Raw genomic sequence first — 19,591 nt, forward strand, 5'->3', positions numbered from 1 at the left:
GGGCTTTTGATTCCGTTTCTATTGACATTCTTTCGGGTAAACTTCACCGACAAGGATTTTCTCCAATTTTAAACAATTTTTTGCACAATTTGTTGTCCGAAAAGCACATGCATTTTACGCATGGCGATTTGGCAACTTTTCGCATTAGCTACATGGGGCTTCCCCAGGGCTCATGTTTAAGCCCCCTTCTTTACAACTTTTATGTAAATGACATCGACGAATGTCTGGCAAATTCATGCACGATAAGACAACTTGCAGACGACAGTGTAATCTCTGTTACAGGAGCCAAAGCTGCCGATTTGCAAGGACCATTGCAAGATACCTTGGACAATTTGTCTGCTTGGGCTTTACAGCTAGGTATCGAATTCTCTCCGGAGAAGACTGGGATAGTAGTTTTTTCTAGGAAGCATGAACCTGCTCAGCTTCAAACACAATTAATGGGTAAAACGATTTCTCAGGTTTTGGTACACAAATATCTTGGTATCTGGTTCGACTCTAAAGGCACCTGGGGTTGTCACGTGAGGTATCTGATGAAAAAATCTCAACAAAGAGTGAATTTTCTTCGTACAATAACCGGACAATGGTGGGGAGCCCATCCAGGAGACCTTATAAGGCTTTACCAAACAACGATATTGTCTGTTATTGAATACGGGTGTTTCTGCTTCCGCTCCGCGTCAAACACACATTTGATCAAACTGGAGCGAATACAATATCGTTGTTTGCTTATCGCCTTAGGTTGCATGCAGTCGACCCATACGATGAGTTTGGAGGTCTTAGCTGGAGTACTACCATTGAAAACCCGCTTCTGGAGCCTGTCTTCTCGTATTCTTATCAAATGTGAGGTCTTAAACCGTCCCGTGATTGAAAATTCCGAAAGGTTAATCGAACTTAATTCTCAAACCCGTTTTATGACATTGTATTTCAATCACATGTCCCAAAATATTAACCCTTCTCCGAATATTCCAAATCGTGTCAACTTATTAAATACTTCTGATTCTACTGTGTTCTTCGATACATCCATGATAGAAGAAATTCGTGGAATCCCGGATCATTTACGCGTTCAGCAGATCCCTAAAAAAATTTCCAATAAATATCGAAACATCAACTGCGACAATATGTTCTACACTGACGAATCACTTCTGGATGGGTCCACTGGCTTCAGTATCTTCAATAATCATTTAGCCGTCTCCTATAAGCTCGATAATCCTGTTTCTGTTTACGTCGCAGAGTTAGCTGCAATTAAGTACACCCTAGGGATTATTGAAAAAATGCCAACGGACCATTATTTCATCTTTACGGACAGTCTCAGTTCTATTGAGGCTCTCCGATCGATGAAAGATGTTAAGCACTCTCCGTATTTCCTGGGGAAAAATACGGTAACATTTGAGTGCTTTATCCGGAAAATCGTTTCAGATTACCTTAGCGTGGGTCTCTTCTCACTGCTCGATACCGGGCAATGAGAAAGCGGACTCTTTGGCTAAGGTGGGTGCAATAAACGGCGATATTTATGAAAGACCAATTGCTTACAATGAATTTTTCACATTTGTACGTCAGAATACGATCATCAGTTGGCAAAATTCATGGACTAAAGTGAAACTGGGAAGGTGGTTATATTCTATAATTCCCAAGGTATCGACGAACCCGTGGTTCAGGGGGTTGGATGTAGGTCGAGATTTCATTTGCGTGATGTCTCGGCTTATGTCCAACCACTATAGATTTGACACGCATCTCCGTCGTATTGGGCTCGAAGAAAGCGGTATCTGTGCCTATGGTGAAGGTTATTACGACATAGAGCACGTTGTTTTCTTACCGTTGTTTGGTAAACTTGTAGCTTCCCTTCAGGCCGGAGGTAGACGGCCAGCTGTTCCTGTTCGTGATGTCTTGGCGAGCCGTGACCTACCCTACATGAACCAGGGCCCAAGGACTACGAGCCTCTGTCCCAACTCACGACATCGTGGCTCAGCAGAACGAATCCATACATGCCATTCGACGATTATCAGACGAACATTGAACAACAAAACACTGATTGGAAAATCCATGCTAGTTTTAAGTTAGACTTAATTTCAGCTCGTAGTTGGCAGCGAGGATAAAAAATTTGCCTTAGTTTTTAAGTCATCAGATATATTCACTTATGTTCGAGCGCCTTGATAGAAAAATTTTCACTACACTTTTCACTTTTTATTCACTTTCACTATTTAATTCTATCAACTTTTCACTTTTCACTTGCAAATACGTATTTCGGCACTGACATAGTGCCTTCGTCAGTGCTTATTTGGACTGTGGAGAAAATAGTGAACCCCAAGAATTTTATACCTAATTAGGTAAACGACTGGGGCAAATTTTAACTCAGAAAACGGAAACAACTTGAGTTAGGTAGAGAAATGTGCGGCCTGGTGATCCATGCCTTGTCGGGGAGTTTTCGGTAGAAATTTGAAAAGCCAAGAGAAATGATTACCCTGATCTCTGTTAAGGAGGGTAGCTGGATTTTGTTTGAAAATTTCTAAACTTTCTGCGACATCTAATTTCCAAGGGGATGTTACTGATCGAACTAGACTAATGTTGTCGGTAGTCATAGCGTGATCTTCATGAAATATATGTTCGGCTATTTTGGATCTGAAATGGGGAGTTATTCCTTTTTCTGAGTCTTTCTTAGCCTTTACAAGGTTTGAAGTATGTTCCTTAAACCGGATGTCTGAATTTCTTTTTGTTTGGCCGATGTAAACTTTATCACAATGTGGACATGCAACTTTATGAACACCCGCCCTATGTAATTTGTCAATAGTGTCTTTAGTAGACCCCAACTTTGTTTTCATTTGATTCTTTCTACTACTGTAGATAATATCGATACCAAATTTTCTAAATTTTTTTACGAAGTTGACGAGTGAAACTGACGTCATATTCAACCACTACTCTTTTCCGATCTTCTGTTAGCGGAGTGAGTGTTGTGTGAGATTTCCTATGTTGGATTCGTTTCTTTTTGTCATAAATAGCTTGTATGGTTCTTCTGTTATATCCATTCTGCTCACCAATATCAAAAATATATTCCATTTCGTTTTTCTTACCTTCATTACTGAGAGGCAAAGATTCCATACGGTGGATCATATGGTGGAAAGAAGCCATTTTATGCTGGGAGGAGTGGTTAGAAGTGTTAGGTATTACCCGCCTAGTATGTGTGGGTTTCCTAAAGATTTCGAATTCAAAGTGGTTGGAGTTTTTAACAACGACTACATCTAAAAATGAAAGCCTGTTGTTTTGTTCAATTTCCAAAGTGAACTGGATATTTTTATGAAGACCATTCAAAATTCCCAAAAAACTTTCCAAGTCCCCCTGTTGTAAAATACAAAAAATATCATCAACATACCTCCACCAACGATCTGGTAAGCAGTCTTTTTCATTTAGTTTATTTTCCAAATGTGCCATAAAAAGCTCACATAAGAAAGGTGAAAGAGGATTCCCCATCGGTGCTCCTTTTGTTTGTTTGTAAAATTTCCCACGAAATGAAAAATAATTGTCTTCCATGCAAAGTCGAGTTAACTTCAAGTAACTGCGTACTTTAGTTTTCTAAGGGTTGTCACATTGTTGGGAAAGAAGCCAATCTTCCAAAAGATTTATAGCTTCTTTCACTAGAACACTCGGAAAAAGTGCTGTGACATCAAAAGAAACCATTATCTCGCCAGTGTTGATGCCCCCCGATGATTTTAAATTTTCATATCAAAAAATGCCAACCTATTTTTGGTGACGCTTTGAAAAATCTTCGTGTTTCGAACCCTTCTCTTCCTAGAATAAAAGGTCTCCCTAAAGTACATAAACCTGGTAATGAAATGAGAGAAATCGTTTCTGCGGTGGGGGCACCAACAGAAAAATTGGCAAAATGGTTAGTCAAGGAATTTCAATCAATGCCGAAAAAATTTCCTAGTCGATCTGTTAAGAGCACAGGAGTTTTTGTTGAAAATTTAAAATCATCGGGGGGCATCAACACTGGCGAGATAATGGTTTCTTTTGATGTCACAGCACTTTTTCCGAGTGTTCCAGTGAAAGAAGCTATAAATCTTTTGGAAGATTGGCTTCTTTCCCAACAATGTGACAACCCTTCGAAAACTAAAGTACGCAGTTACTTGAAGTTAACTCGACTTTGCATGGAAGACAATTATTTTTCATTTCGTGGGAAATTTTACAAACAAACAAAAGGAGCACCGATGGGGAATCCTCTTTCACCTTTCTTATGTGAGCTTTTTATGGCACATTTGGAAAATAAACTAAATGAAAAAGACTGCTTACCAGATCGTTAGTGGAGGTATGTTGATGATATTTTTTGTATTTTACAACAGGGGGACTTGGAAAGTTTTTTGGTAATTTTGAATGGTCTTCATAAAAATATCCAGTTCACTTTGGAAATTGAAAAAAACAACAGGCTTCCATTTTTAGATGTAGTCGTTGTTAAAAACTCCAACCACTTTGAATCCGAAATCTTTAGGAAACCCACACATACTAAGCGGGTAATACCTAACACTTCTAACCACTCCTCCCAGCATAAAATGGCTTCTTTCCACCATATGATCCACCGTATGGAATCTTTGCCTCTCAGTAATGAAGGTAAGAAAAACGAAATGGAATATATTTTTGATATTGGTGAGCAGAATGGATATAACAGAAGAACCATACAAGCTATTTATGACAAAAAGAAACGAATCCAACATAGGAAATCTCACACAACACTCACTCCGCTAACAGAAGATCGGAAAAGAGTAGTGGTTGAATATCAGAACTTCTAAAGGCTAAGAAAGACTCAGAAAAAGGAATAACTCACCATTTCAGATCCAAAATAGCCGAACATATATTTCATGAAGATCGCGCTATGACTACCGACAACATTAGTCTAGTTCGATCAGTAACATCCCCTTGGAAATTAGATGTCGCAGAAAGTTTAGAAATTTTCAAACAAAATCCAGCTACCCTCCTTAACAGAGATCAGGATAATCATTTCTCTTGGCTTTTCAAATTTCTACCGAAAACTCCCCGACAAGGCATGGATCACCAGGCCGCACATTTCTCTACCTAACTCAAGTTGTTTACGTTTTCTGTGTTAAAATTTGCCCCAGTCGTTTACCTAATTAGGTATAAAATTCTTGGGGTTTCGCTATTTTCTCCACAGTCCAAATAAGCACTGACGAAGGCACTATGTCAGTGCCGAAATACGTATTTGCAAGTGAAAAGTGAAAAGTGATAGAAATAAATAGTGAAAGTGAATAAAAAGCATCAGATATAACTGGCGCCGTTAAACATTAAATTGTATTGGTGCCGTGTCAAATAAATGTTATATGAAGAAAAAAAAAAACATTTTTAAGGCAAAATTTCTGCAACAGTGGTTTTTTTAAAAGTAGGGGTAATTTTTTTGTGTGGTAAGAGATTCATGGTTACATGTTTTTCGTTAAGAAGAGTTGTAATCAACCCAAGCCTACCTTCTTTATCTAATGAAATTGCCGGAGTAAATTGCAACTAAGGTCGTTACAATGCGTGTTGCATAATGGGAAGTAATATTTTTCAAATACAGTGATCACCCGATTATATCACCCCCTTGATAATGTTTGGGTCACCCCAAATAAAATAGGGAAAGTAATAAAATCAGGATTTTTTTTTAATTATTATTTTGTTATAAAAGATGGTAAACCAATAATTTAATATGTAAAATCAGCGATTTAACAGCGATTTAAAACACATGAGAATTGCGACTTTTTTTTACTTTTTCTTCATTCACCCGCAATCAGAAAACAGAAGACATAAAATCGATGACGTAGTTGAAACAACACCGATGAATTTAAAAATAAAAATAAATCGAGGATGCTGTCTACAGACGTTAAAAGACGAAAGTTTGTATCTTAATTAGGGTGGTCGGTATTACCGACTTTTCGAAAAACCGGTATTTTGGTATTCATAAAAATGAAAACCGGTAAAACCGGTATTTTAATTTTTTTTCGGATGAATACAAACCAGGGGTTGACTCGTGATCTTTGAACCTACTTGTTCAATTACAAAATTCTGAAAATCATAGTTTGGGGAAGTTATGATGATTGTCCGCGAAAAAACGCAAGTCATTCTCTCTGTACTATTAAAAAACAAAACTGAAAAATAATTAAGTTTATACATAAATTTAGATTTGAGATTTATTGTTTGCTCAGCGTCTCAGGTCACTACATAACTATGTTTTTGCATTTATGAGTACCTTTGCTTCATTACGATCCATACTTTTTGTGAGATTTGGACCACTGCGACCACTGTTTTGATATCTTGTGGTATACGATCCAGATACAACACTGGATAAATTTAACATTGTTTGGAAACCTCCAATGAAGGAATCAAGTGATATGATCACGAAGAACATAATTTCGAAACTCATATCAACAAAAAAATATGCAGATTTCTATTTCAATTATCTTTTACATCGCAAAACTTCGTTTCAAATTAGTGAATTACTTTAAAATTCTTAGCGAAACAATATTTGGAACTGTTGAGAAGAGTAAATAAATGAAGAAGAAAATGAAATGACGATCAGACAAGAGTTTACCATGCTAACTATTTAAATTTCACTTTTTAAGGAGCAGTAATTTTTAGGATGATGAATAACTTGGTGCAACCTGTGCTATGCACACGGAGACGCAGAACAAAAAATAAATTCCTAATGCAAATTTATATTTATATATTATTTTTTTAGGTTTACTTTAAAATAGCACAAAACCAATAATGACTGGCGTTTTTTCGCGGACATGATTGTGATTACTGCCTCAAACTATGATTTTCGGAATTTGTAGTTGAACTGGTAAGTTCAAAACTCACGAGTTGCCTTTGTAGGAATGAATCTGTAAAGAGATTAGGTGTTCTACTTAGAAAATAAATGTTTTGAATTATTGATACGAAGTTTTTTGACATATTATCGATACACAAAAACACATAGTCTGAATACAAGCAGAACAATCAAAAAGAAAACAGAAATCGATAAAATAAGTAAAGGTAAATTGATATTCAATGTCGCTTCTATCTAAATGTATTTATTATATACACCGTCACCGTCAAAACGCCAAAATAAAACACTGTGCAATGGTTGAGTTTTCAATGAAAACTAAATCCAGAATGATGTTATTCTAACCATAACTGTGCAAAAGTACTAAAATATTGAATCTAAATAGAAACATAGTTCATACTCATCGGGTGAAAAAGGTAATAAAATCGGGGGCCTTTAAAATCGGGGGCAGATAAAATCGGGTACTGATATAATCGGATGATCACTGTATCAATAAAGTCAAATTGTCACTTGTATCATACGGTTGTAAATTAACTTGCTTTTATTCTAAATGCGTTTAAGTGAATCATAATTTATGTTTTTCTCGCTGTGTTGAAAATAGAATGCTCTTGCAATACGATTAAACGTTTTGTAATCAATTTCATCGCAGTCAATACAATAATTGAACATGCAGGGAATGCAAGGAATTCATACACTTTTTTCGACCCTACTCCTAGAAATGTTAACCGTTTGTATCAGCAGTAAGAGGATATATATATATATATATATATATATATATATATATATATATATATATATATATATATATATATATATATATATATATATATATATATATATATATATATATATATATATATATATATATATATATATATATATATATATATATCACACCGCGACACGTCAACCACGTGCTCAACTCAAGCGATCCCCATGACTACTGTCCAGGTATAGCATTATCCAAAGCGATTTGGTCGGCTAGTCAGGATTCGCAGGCAGATTGAAAACCATCAGCGCAGGCAAATCGGTCGAGTACCATTAGGCAAACACAGAAGGCCTTCAACAGGTACAATTGCTCCACAACGAGGATCTTTCGATTGCGAAAATAACGATCAATCGTCTCACCAGAGGGCCTTTTATTTGCAGGCCAAAACTTGATCAAGAATAGACTAGCGATTCCAGGGGAATTTCGGGCCACCAGATCGAGCTCGAGGGACATTCCAAGCGGTTGAACGGTGAACGGGCGCGAGGCTTCGCGCTTACAACGACTGGCAGGCGTCACTCTAGGGCAGTAGGGCGCAGGCTGCTGATGCAATAGTGAAGCGGCGCGACACGGTGGTACCTTCAGCGCCAGAGTAACCGGCACGGGTGTGCATGGCGCGACAATAGATCGACAGCGGCGGTCGGAGTGCGGTAAACGTCGTGTCACGGGGCCCCCATCGATGCTATTATTTAAGACCACTGTAGATGTGCGAATGGAGAGATAAACTGTATGTATAGCTAACAATAGATATAAGTCCACAATGATCGCGATGTTTATTCTTAAGTCGCCTACTCCCGTAAACGCTACCTTGCATGAAGACCAAAGGTGATTGATTAGATCTCATTCAATCTTGTATTAGCAAGTAATCCTCAGTACTTAGTGCGTGTTGTGCCTTGACTGCGAAGTCTACGTGTATTGACTTGAGCGACCTCTCACGGGTAGAGAAGAAAGAGTAACAGGTTAGAGCCATATGTTTTATAGGATTCTGGAACAATATACAGAGCGGGGGCTTACAGTCCCGCTGGGCACAAACCCACTTGGTCTCGCATAAATTTCACCGGCTATTATGCGCACCTTCAGCTTAGAAGTGTGCTTTTAAATTCCCAGGATATAATTACCGATCCAGTGAGCAAACAAATCCGGGTTATCCCTATGAACTGCTGTTTCTATTTCTTTTTTTTTTTTTTTTCAAGAAATAAATAGAGTCTTTTAATTTTAATTTTAAAGATAGTATGGTAAGCAGACACTTCCAAATACTCAAAACCTATCGTCAAAATAAACAATTTCTTGTTTTATTTGCTGTTATTTATTTAGGGGAACTGTTCCATTATTCATATCAGCCCATATATTCATCTTATACAACATGAAACCACAATTAAAAACAGGAAAAAACGCATATTTTCGAACCTAACCAATCTACTAATCCACGGGATGGATTCTTCTTAATTCACTTAAGATTGCTCAAAAAGTAGAATCCTCAAAAACTCACTTAAAAGCTCTAGATTTGATATTATAGGTGGGCATCTGCACTCGAAAACTCATTTACTTCGAAATCCGCGCATTGCTCTATACGGCTACAACGGGACTCGTTCAGCAGCCAACCAAAGTTTTTATTTTTCATCATTAGCGGACCAAAAAGCAAAGCCTTAGGGCTACATTCCGATTCGGAATTCCAGTTTTATTTACACAGACTTCGCAGCCAACTGTGTTAGTGTACAGGACAATTGCGGGGCTAGCGCTACGATCATACTGACACTTACAGTCTCTCCCGAGCCAGGACTCGAACCTACGACGACTGGCTTATTAGGCCAGCACCGTACCTCGAAACCAGCTTGAAGGTTTAGCGGACCACTTTTTATTTTAATCCTCTAGTGCCCAAATTAGATTTTAGACGGACTTCGAAAAAATCCCTATAAAGCCTTATAAACATTTTTTAAATTCTTATTTAAGCTTTTTAGAGGTTTGACTGAAGACCGTCTAAAGGCGGCACTGGGCACTAGAGGGTAATCACTAAACAAAACCATTCACCACACTAATAATGCTTCAATCTTCACAATGTTCACCTCAAATTTACAAAAACAAGCTTTAATTAGCAGAAATTTATGAGATGAATTTTCACAAATCCTAAATTTCAACTGTATTTTGTAGATAATCAAAAGTTACCAAATCGGTTTCTATTAATACGAAAATATCATACTGAAAAATATTGAATTATTCCGGCATAATTGACATAAATCGACAGCACTGCAGTGGTTACATAGTAACCACGACAGTAGGAAATAGTGATTCATTCATGATTAACAGCGTGATGAATACGGGGACGTCGTGAGATGAATAATTAAGCAGTGATTTTAGTTTTGAGATGAATATGGAAGCGTTGTGAAAAATGATTTGTTTTACAAAATTCAGGATAAATCTAGCTCAGTTTACTGAATTTCTAATGCTGAGCGGTTCCGTAAGAGCCTGTAAGCGTATTCTTTTCATTTGTTCAATGATTTCGTGATAATTTGGTATTTAATCCGTGCATTCTTCGTGAATATCGGAAACAAATACCCTATTGTCCTAGAATAGAAATAGAAATTCAGTTGGTCGTTTGCGACTTCATTTAAATCTTGGACTCCAGTTCATTAAAAATAAATGGCACTGTGGCCGAAATTTGATATTATTTTTTTACTCAGTGTATGTATTTTTAATTTTAATATAAAAAATTGATATATTTGGCATGTAGAATGTGAAACTTTGAATCAGTAAAAATACAACGCACGAACCTGTAAATGTGATTCACTCCGACTGGAACGTGAAAATTGGCTGCATGTTGCAGCTGTTGATGATGTGACGTCTGCTGCAGCAGATGATGATTCTGAGACGGCTGCTGCGATTGAAGCGTCGACGCTGGAAGTAAGCTGTTATGCTGATTATAGTGACCACTGCTATGCAACTGTGCTTGGTGGTGTTGAATGTGCGATTGATTATTGCTACTTTGCTGCTGCGGTTGTTGGCTGTGATGATAGTGTTGATGATGACTATTATTAGTTTGCGACTGTGATTGCTGCTGCTGTTGCTGTTGTTGGTGGCGATAGGGATGTGGTCTTGTACAGTCGACCGTTTGAAACCGATGTATTGGGGTAACCATTGATTTTCTGGGTATTCTTCTGGGATGCCCAAAGCCCAACCCGCCACCACCAGAAAGAGAAGCTGCCACCCGCGCTCTGCCGAAACCACAAGCTTGTGAGCGCTTATCAATCCAAAAATGCATCTCCTCGGTAAACGGACTGGTGAACTACTCTTGATCCTGGTCAACAATCTAGTGCGCAACTGTGTGCAATGTACCGTTGCTTAACAGTTAGATCTACTCGCTTTCGGGTCGTGTGCGACGCTGATGACAATCGAACATGCGATGGGGTCGGCACTACGGCAGCTTCCCTGTAGTTCAGCTTGCTGCATGAATTTTCATTCTAGTTTGCTGTTTTCTGGAGCGTAAATTTGCATAAAACTTTTTTTTATCCTATATTTTCCCACATTTTCGTTGTTCGGTATGCTTGATGAAAGTAGAAAACTGTTGTTCGACATCCGACACTCGACGACATTGATAACATACTACCCCAACTGCGGGATAAGTTTCAATCAACATCTGGAAAATAAGTATTTTATCATTTATAGTAAAATACATTTTACAATCATAATATCATTCATTCATACTCCCACACATACATACACGGGTCATTTCATATCAAGTGTCCGAGGAAATGCATCGATTATCTCCGATTTCGACCAAAATTTGTGAGTCGATAAATTTTTTGTGCAGTGCACACTGGGCCAGAAATGGAATCTAGCGGAACGAAATTAATAGCGCTCTTAGGGTTTGACCAATCGGTTTCCGATCTTCTACAAAGTTACTTGGTATAATTAGGGCGTCATTTTGAATGTTTGAATTGGTTCGGAATTTAGCCGCAAAGGTGGCGTTGCGATGCCAACTACTTTCCCTTACACGCTAGAGCTTTGCGGTATTCGACAAAGTTGTAGATCTCTAAATTACATGAAACTCAACAGAATATACAAAATTTCTCACTCTCCAAGTTTCATATATCTACGAGTTTTTGTAAAATTTGTCTGAATTCCACGTTTTTATGTGATAATTTCATGAGTTCACCCGAATTAATTTCTTACAAATTTTTTCTCGATAGAAATTGAATAATTACGTCGTTTTCATCCGAGTATAGAAGTTTCTGAAGCACTTAAGTACTTTGTGAAGTAGATATCTCAGCGGGTAGCAAGTATTAGCAAACCATGATTTTTTCTTACAATTTTCCATCAAAAAATCTTCATTTTCAGAAAATTTGAAAGATGTGTTTTTTGGTGTTTTTGTGATATTTTAGTTTGAATATAACCATAGTTTTCATATAAAAATACAATTTCTATGTATTTATTACATGAAATACACGGTACAGCACTTTGATACTCTATCCAACCTATGTGCAGTCTTCAGCAAAGTTTCTCAGTGCAATAAGAACTTCAACTTGACACTCAGTTTAGTTCGGGATTTGGCCGCAGAGATGGCGCTTCGACACCAACGTTTTATTCTTACACGCTAGAGCTTTGCGTTTTTTGTAATAGTTTTGTGATTCGAAACATTAAAATCACCAAAGAATATGCAATTTTCTGAATCAGCATACGATTTCGGTTTAAGTATGCGTCGAGTATTCGTTAGTAAAGCTAGGCTCTGAAACTTGAAGAGTTAGAAATTTTGTATATTCTGTAAAGTTTCATGGAATTTAGAGATCTACAACTTTGTCGAATACCGCGAAGCTCTAGCGACCACGCCAATGTGTTTAGCACACGATTTTACATAGGAATCACTTATCAGCAAAAAAAACAAAATGTAGCGTTCCAGAGATACAGTATTTTCAAAATTGCAAGATTTTGGAATTTGTCTTCGCACGAGAGCGCTCCTATATAAATAACCCACACAAGTATTATTTGAATCGCCAATCTGCATTAATTTTCGCGGTCTATGACCAAATCTTATAATTTTGTAAGAAATATGATAGAAATAAACTTGCATTACATTTGATTCACTTATATTAGGGACCATTCATTAATGATGTCACGCGTTTAGGGGGGGACGGGGTTTCAATTATTGTGACATTTTGAGACATATGGGAGAGGGGGGTTAGCTTGAGTGTGACATCACATTTCAACTTAAAAAAATAAATTAAAAAGTCACATACCTAACCACAGAGATCAACTCAGAACTATTTGTGATATTTGCATCATTCATGTATAGTTCTACGATCCTTTTTTTTGCTTAAGAATTGCTTTAGATAAAATAAATGACAATTTTTTTCTCGCTAAAAAAGCATAATGTTCGTTAATTCTGTTTTACCGTGCATGTTCATTTATGATGGACAGCGCAAATTCATTAATTTTTAGTGTCTCTCAATCCAATCAATACAAAAATTGTGACAAAACGTAAATAAAAGTGCTTGGCTATTGTAACATGTGGAGAAGATTTGGGTTGCGAGTTGATTGAAGAAAAGGAACTGAATACGGATGGTATTTCGTAAAATAGCAATGATGCTGCAATTACTGCCTTGGCTTCCTATGTCGTCGATATGCGACTCCATCAACTGAATCCTGGGACTAAAGATGAAACGCCTTTCTAGTTATTTTTTATGATCTTCTTTTCCTTTTAGTTACAGTTTTTCTTTCAGCAAAATGATTCTAATTTAAAAAAATATATATATAGATTTTTACATTATTTTTTTACAATATTTGTTACAAATTTCACAATTTCTCAGTCAATTATATCCAAAGAAGGGGGAGGGGGAGTATGAAAACGTGACGTAATTAAGTGGGGGGGTCAAGGAAGTTGTGACAGTTTGTGACAAGAGGGGTTGGTTTTTTCCAAATTTTGCGTGACATCATTAATGGATGGACCCTTAGATTATTGAATTTTGATTTATGATTTTAAATTGTGGTTTTTGTGTTTGCATTTTAAATTTTTCATTTCCCATTTTTCATTTTTGCATTTTTCATTTTAGCATTTTTATTTTCCCTTTTTTTTATTTTAATTTTTCCATTATTCATTTTTAATTTGTCATATTTTATTTTTCATGTTTCATTTTCCATTTTTCATTTTTCATCTCTCATCTTTCATTTTTCATTTTTAATTTTCAATTTTTCCATTTATCATCTCTAGTCTTTTATATAAGCATCTTTAATGCTTTATTTATCAATATTTATCATTCGTCTTTCATTCTTTATCTCATATCTATTACCTTTAATTTTTTTTTATTTTTCATCTTAAATCTTCCACCTTCTATCATTTATCTTTCATTTTGCGTTTTTCAACTTACAGGATATTATTTCCTCTGACGGAAAATCAGATTTAATTGTTTTCCCAACGAGGTTCCAATGCCTAGCAGATAAAACTAACACATCTTATAGTTGGCGCAGTAAGCGTTTGTTCAAATATCTTAAAATAACAATATAGTTCACTCTCGAATTCCCCATATATTTCAGTGAAGACAGACAGGGAACACCCCCTCTTGTGGTGAAAAAGGTAACTAAACTCATTGCACAGTGGTGCAGTAAGGCAATTTAGGCGGACATGAGCTTTTCGTTGCGATTTTGGTTTGCGGTAGTTTTGTAAAAAGTTGTTTCTTATACATACTCCTCTATTTATGTGAAAATGAAAATTAGGGTGGTCCTAAAATCAACGAAATAAAAACAATCTAACTTGTTTTTGTTTGCATAAATAATTGTAAACATTCTTTGGCAAACTTGTAGATCAACTAATTCTAAGTAACTTTGTGAAAAACTTTTTTGTAGACATTAAATTTGGTTTCCAAAAACAGTCTTTTCGATCTATTTTTTCAATTCAAATTTCAAAACAAAGTTTTCTTCGGTAACTTCAATCAAAAATACGCCAATTTTGACGAAAAAACATTGTCGATATATTGTACAGATGAAGAGTTTTCACTATTTCTATTTTAAAAATGGGCCCTTTCAAAATATTGATGTCTCCGTTTAGGTCAAACATAAATAATATTTTTTGGTATCATTTGAAGGAACAAATATTGTATAATTATTGTAAAAAAATACCGGAAGTTGCTTAAAATTAGTTGATCTACAACTGTGCCGATGAATGTATACATTTATTTCTGCAAATAAAAAAGTTAGTTTTTTTATTTAGTCGATTTCAGGACCACCCTAATTTTCATTTGCACATAAAAAAATAGACTAAATATAAGAAACAAGTTCTTAGAGAAAAAAATTTACTCTAAAACCACAAAATCGCATCGAAAAACTCATGTCCGCCGACATTGCCTTACTGTACCACTGTGCATTGTTGTTTAATTTCTGTGAGCGTGTGACATTCTCACACACGAAACTGAATTTACTCAATTTTAGCTTTAGTTGACTCAATTTCATACTTTCACAGAAAAAAATATGTTGTAGATTTCGTGCGTATATTGTTTGTATGTAAATCTAATGCCATTCCGGGAGTTAAATATTGATAATATCATAGATGTAGCTTATCGGTGCACGAAGAAAAAATATTCAAATAATCAGGCCACGACGTGTAAATGGTAAACTAATTCCAAGTTGCTATAGACGTGGTTCCCTGTGTAACTTCACTAGCTCAGATCCATCACGGGAATCAACTACGAAATGTGCGGTTGACGGCTCAAGCTCAATAATCAGACCACGAAGTGTACAATTAAATGAATGTTTCAATTACCTCGTGGAAAATATAAAAGGAGAAACCGCACAATGGTTGTCAATAGTCGTATATGGTTGTTGTGCAACTTTTAGCTTAGATAACACTTGAATGTTCTATCAATTTAACAATTTAAGTATGGATACATATCATGTTGTAATTGGTTTAAAAGCTTTTTCATATTATATATAAAAGATATTCAACAAAACAAACATAATTAGTGATAACAACTGTTATGCAAAAACTATTATTTAATGTTTAGTTTTCTTCGTTTTGAAAGTATTTTTTGTTTATTTTTATCCCTCCGAATTTTTTACTCTCGAGTACTAATCTTCGTATTCATCACTTGCAGCTTTGCTTTAACCAGCATATTTATGTATTTACTAGCTGACCCGGCAAACTTCGTCCCGCCTATTTTTGTGTTTAATTCAATAATTTTCAACATTCCAAATTTATTGATTTCTTGCGATTTGTTTATATCGTTTGAAATTATTGGTTTTATCGGAATGACAACATCCTCGACTTTTGCCTTTAGTACATCACCTCTATTCCGAAAACACTCATTTTGGGTGGTATTCAGTTATTTTCGTTGTTTTCCAGAAACTGAAAGTGGTCATCTTCGTATTCAATATGGTGTCCAGGGTCAATGCTTGGCTTCTATACATTATTTTAATTACGGAAATATTCATATGCAGTAGTATTCGGATGTTTCCCATAAGTTGCCATCTTACAATTCAAAATGGTGTCTGAGGTCAATTTTAAGCTCCATGCAACATTCTGGTTAAAGAAACTCTCATATTGGGTGGTATTTGGTCCCTTTAGGCTATATTCCAGAAACCGGAAGTCACCACCCTGGATTTTAAAATGTCATTAGGAGACAATTTCTGGCCCCTGAGCGTCATTCTGGTTTAAGAAACACCAATAATAGGTGTTATTTAGTCATTTTCGGCTGTTTTACAGAAACCGCAAGTCACCATCTTAGAATTCAAAATGGTGTCTGTGGTCGATTCTAGCTCCTGTGTATCATTCTGGTATCGAAGCATCTCATATTGGATGGAAATCGGCCGGTTGAAGAAATACCCGTATTGGGTGGTATTTGGTCATTTTCGGCAGTTTCCCATTCACCGGAAGTCGTCATTTTACAATTCATAATGTTGTCTGAGGTCGATTTGTAGCTTCAGTGCATCATAACAATCCCGGAAATACCCATAATGAGTGTTATTTGGTCTTTTGCCACTGTTGTTAAGGAACCGGAAGTCGCCATATTGGATTTCAAAACGGCATTTGGAGACAATTTCTGGCCTCTGAGCATCATTCTGGTTAAAGAAACACCCATATTTAGTTGTTTTTGGGTCATTTTCGGCAGTTTTCCAGTCACCAAAAGTCGCCATTTTACAACTCAAAATGTTGTCTGAGGTCGATTTGTGGTTTCAGTGCATCATCACGATTTCGTAAATACCCATATTGGGTGGTATTTGGTCATATCTCGCTGTTTCTCAGAAACCGGAAGTCGCCATCTTGGGTTTCAAAATGGTATTCAGAGACAACTTCTGGCCTTTGAGCGTCATTCTAGTTAAAGAAACTTCCATATTAGGTGCTATTTGGTCATTTTCGTCTCTTTTCCAATCACTGGAAGTCGCCATTTTACAACTCAAAATATTGTCGGAGGTCGACAAACGTACAAACCGTGGAACACCACCCATGGATTGCCTCATACCTTAGATTATTGAAACATATATATCCAACTCAACCAACAATACGGGCAACAAAAATGTGGCGCCCCTCCGAGTATGATGGCGGTTGGGTGAACTACATTTAATGCGCACACACAGAAAAATATTAAGGTAATTGATATCTTTTTAGGCTTGGTCAGATTTGTGCGGTGTTTTAACAGACTAATCTATATGGTCTAGATAATAATAATAATTTATTACAACAGGACTATAATAAATGCCAATGTATGAGATGGCCATGATATGAATTATTTATTTTGAAGATAGTATGACTAATCGTTCATAGTCGTTTCAACAATATGTTTTTAAGCATAACCAAAGATGACTAGTACACAATACGTTACTCTTCAAGAGTAACGTATTGTGTACTAGTCATCTTTGGTTATGCAAGAGTAACTCTTGCAGTATGCAGCGGACACGACTTTCGCTGCGCGTGAACGAAAATTGAACTAATTTGTATACCGTTAATTTGGTAATGACGACAAGGTGATAAAAGGTGAAGCATGTTTTTCAATATCATTGTATGGTCCTGTCATTTAATTTTCAATATCCTTATACGGTATTGCCATCTTGTTTTCGTTTTCATCTAGCGGATTGAGCATGATAAATCGATTTTGCTAATAATCACACACACTTAAAAAATTTCGCCGAATCTCGGTATTGTTTGTGCCGAGATTTGAACTGCCGAGTACTCGGCAACCATCTCGGCTTAATCTCTTTTGCCGAGAATCTCGGAAAATCAATATTTGACATATGTCATTTTATGCCGAGAATCGCGGTACACAATTGACTGTGCTCTCGGCAAATCCAGCCGAGAAGCGGCAAACCAGTTTAACCAGTTTAACGACTATTCGGTTATATAAGCTGAATGTTCGGCACAGTAAAGAGCCGTTTTTTAGTGGAATCCAATCGCAGAGAATAGTTTCACTGTGCATTCGGTAGTTTTCTATCAAAAGATAAATTATAAGCTCGATGAGTTTTAGTAAGAAATTTATTCATACTAAATCTAGAATACTTTTCTTTATCTTGCTCGCCAGTGGGGCATTGAGCTAAACATATAGTCTAAAACTACGTCTAATGCCTATCCTTAAAACAAATACAATATTGTATTCACACGATTTGGAACTACACTTTTTGAGTTCCAGCCACATCCCACCAATCTGTTCTACATTTTTTTCGGCTACCGGATTGTAAACACTTGTAATTTGCACAAATTTCAGCCAAACTTGTATTTGCTTCCTGTTTGCTCACCCGTAACACGCATAAATTTGCACTAAGAAAAATGGCGGCAACTCGTTCATGAGAATGACAGCTGTATTGCCGAAACACGGCAACGAGTAAAATTTGTGCCGAGATACCAGTAATGTTTTTGCTGACCTCGGCATCAACAGTGTTTAACGACAAATTCGGCAAGAAATAGAGACGAGATTCGTCAAGCTTAGTTTTTTGGACGAAGTCCCGGCAAAATGATCTGACGACTGTCGGCAACCGGCATTTTTTTTTTTGCTGAAATATCGGTTGAATCCAAAGTTGCCGAGTGAGCTCGGATGTTTTTTTGCCGAGCTCGAGATCCAGTTTTAAGTGTGCAGTTTGAGATCATCAGATGGCACCGTTATAAAGGTGTTGTGAGCAAAATGTATGATGTCAGGTATCTTGCTCTAGTCATCATTAGCATAACTCATTTGTTGTTTGTGCCAATTTTAATAGTCGATTGAAAACCACTATACAGCTTTAATCCCTTTGCGGAACTGATTGGGTTAATAATTCTGCCTCAGCCGTCGAATGTTGCTGAAGGATGTTCTCCCTTTCGGTTTGTAGCTTCCGTTGCAGATTATTGTTTGTGATCTCATACATTATCAATTTCACTATTCCTTGCTTGAATGTTTAAATCGATTTATTAATATTTACAAAGAACTGAGAAAATCAAATTTAGAAATTTTCGCTCATCCTTTTAGGTTCTATTTAAAAACGATACAATATTTATTTTGGTGAATACTGCTAAACGCTATTTTTAACTAAGGTTTTACATTACTGCGTTGAAAATCGTTGTTATATACGTCTCTTAATATCCTCAAAATTCACTTACAACGAGTAGCAAAGCATAGCATAACTTATTTCGTCAAAATTCACGAACGTCAAGTACAACATAAACAATGTTAATATAATTTAAGTGAATGTGAAGCTTTTTTTTTCTTTTTGTCACCTTCGACAATTCGATGAGAGTATCTATGAGATTTTTACATTTTGTGACTCATGCTAAATTGTAAAATTACGCGAGGTTTCTTTGCATTGTTGTTGTAAAAAATTGAAATGGCAAATCATCTAGATTATATTGTAAAGTCGATTGAAAACCCCCATACAAATCAGATTGAAAGTAACATGATATTTTTCTGGGTGTGAGAATCTGGTCAAGCTCACCACTGGAAAGATAAGGAGTACCATGATATTTTTCCGAGTGGATATGCTTTAGTTCACCCAACGGCCTACAGATGGCAAGTTCATAGTGTTGCCTTGAGATTATATGCAGCGAAGCCCAACTTGGATATCTATGTCTCTTTAGTCTATGCTCATAC

At 36.4% G+C, this 19,591-nt stretch overlaps 1 protein-coding gene across 6 annotated transcripts in view; it reads right to left on the reverse strand.

Moving 5' to 3' along the window:
• The window catches only part of LOC129721635 (uncharacterized), a 54,900-nt gene that overhangs the window by 6,518 nt on the left and 28,791 nt on the right, over positions 1-19,591 (reverse strand). For all 6 annotated transcript variants that reach the window (XM_055674417.1, XM_055674418.1, XM_055674419.1 and 3 more), the window contains exon 2: positions 10,331-11,193. In XM_055674417.1, the coding sequence (XP_055530392.1) occupies positions 10,331-10,818 (488 nt within the window). In that variant the 5' untranslated portion in view covers positions 10,819-11,193. The remainder of the gene's footprint in view (positions 1-10,330; positions 11,194-19,591) is intronic.

This window comes from Wyeomyia smithii, chromosome 2 (assembly GCF_029784165.1).
Source record: "Wyeomyia smithii strain HCP4-BCI-WySm-NY-G18 chromosome 2, ASM2978416v1, whole genome shotgun sequence".
Classification (NCBI taxonomy): domain Eukaryota; kingdom Metazoa; phylum Arthropoda; class Insecta; order Diptera; family Culicidae; genus Wyeomyia; species Wyeomyia smithii.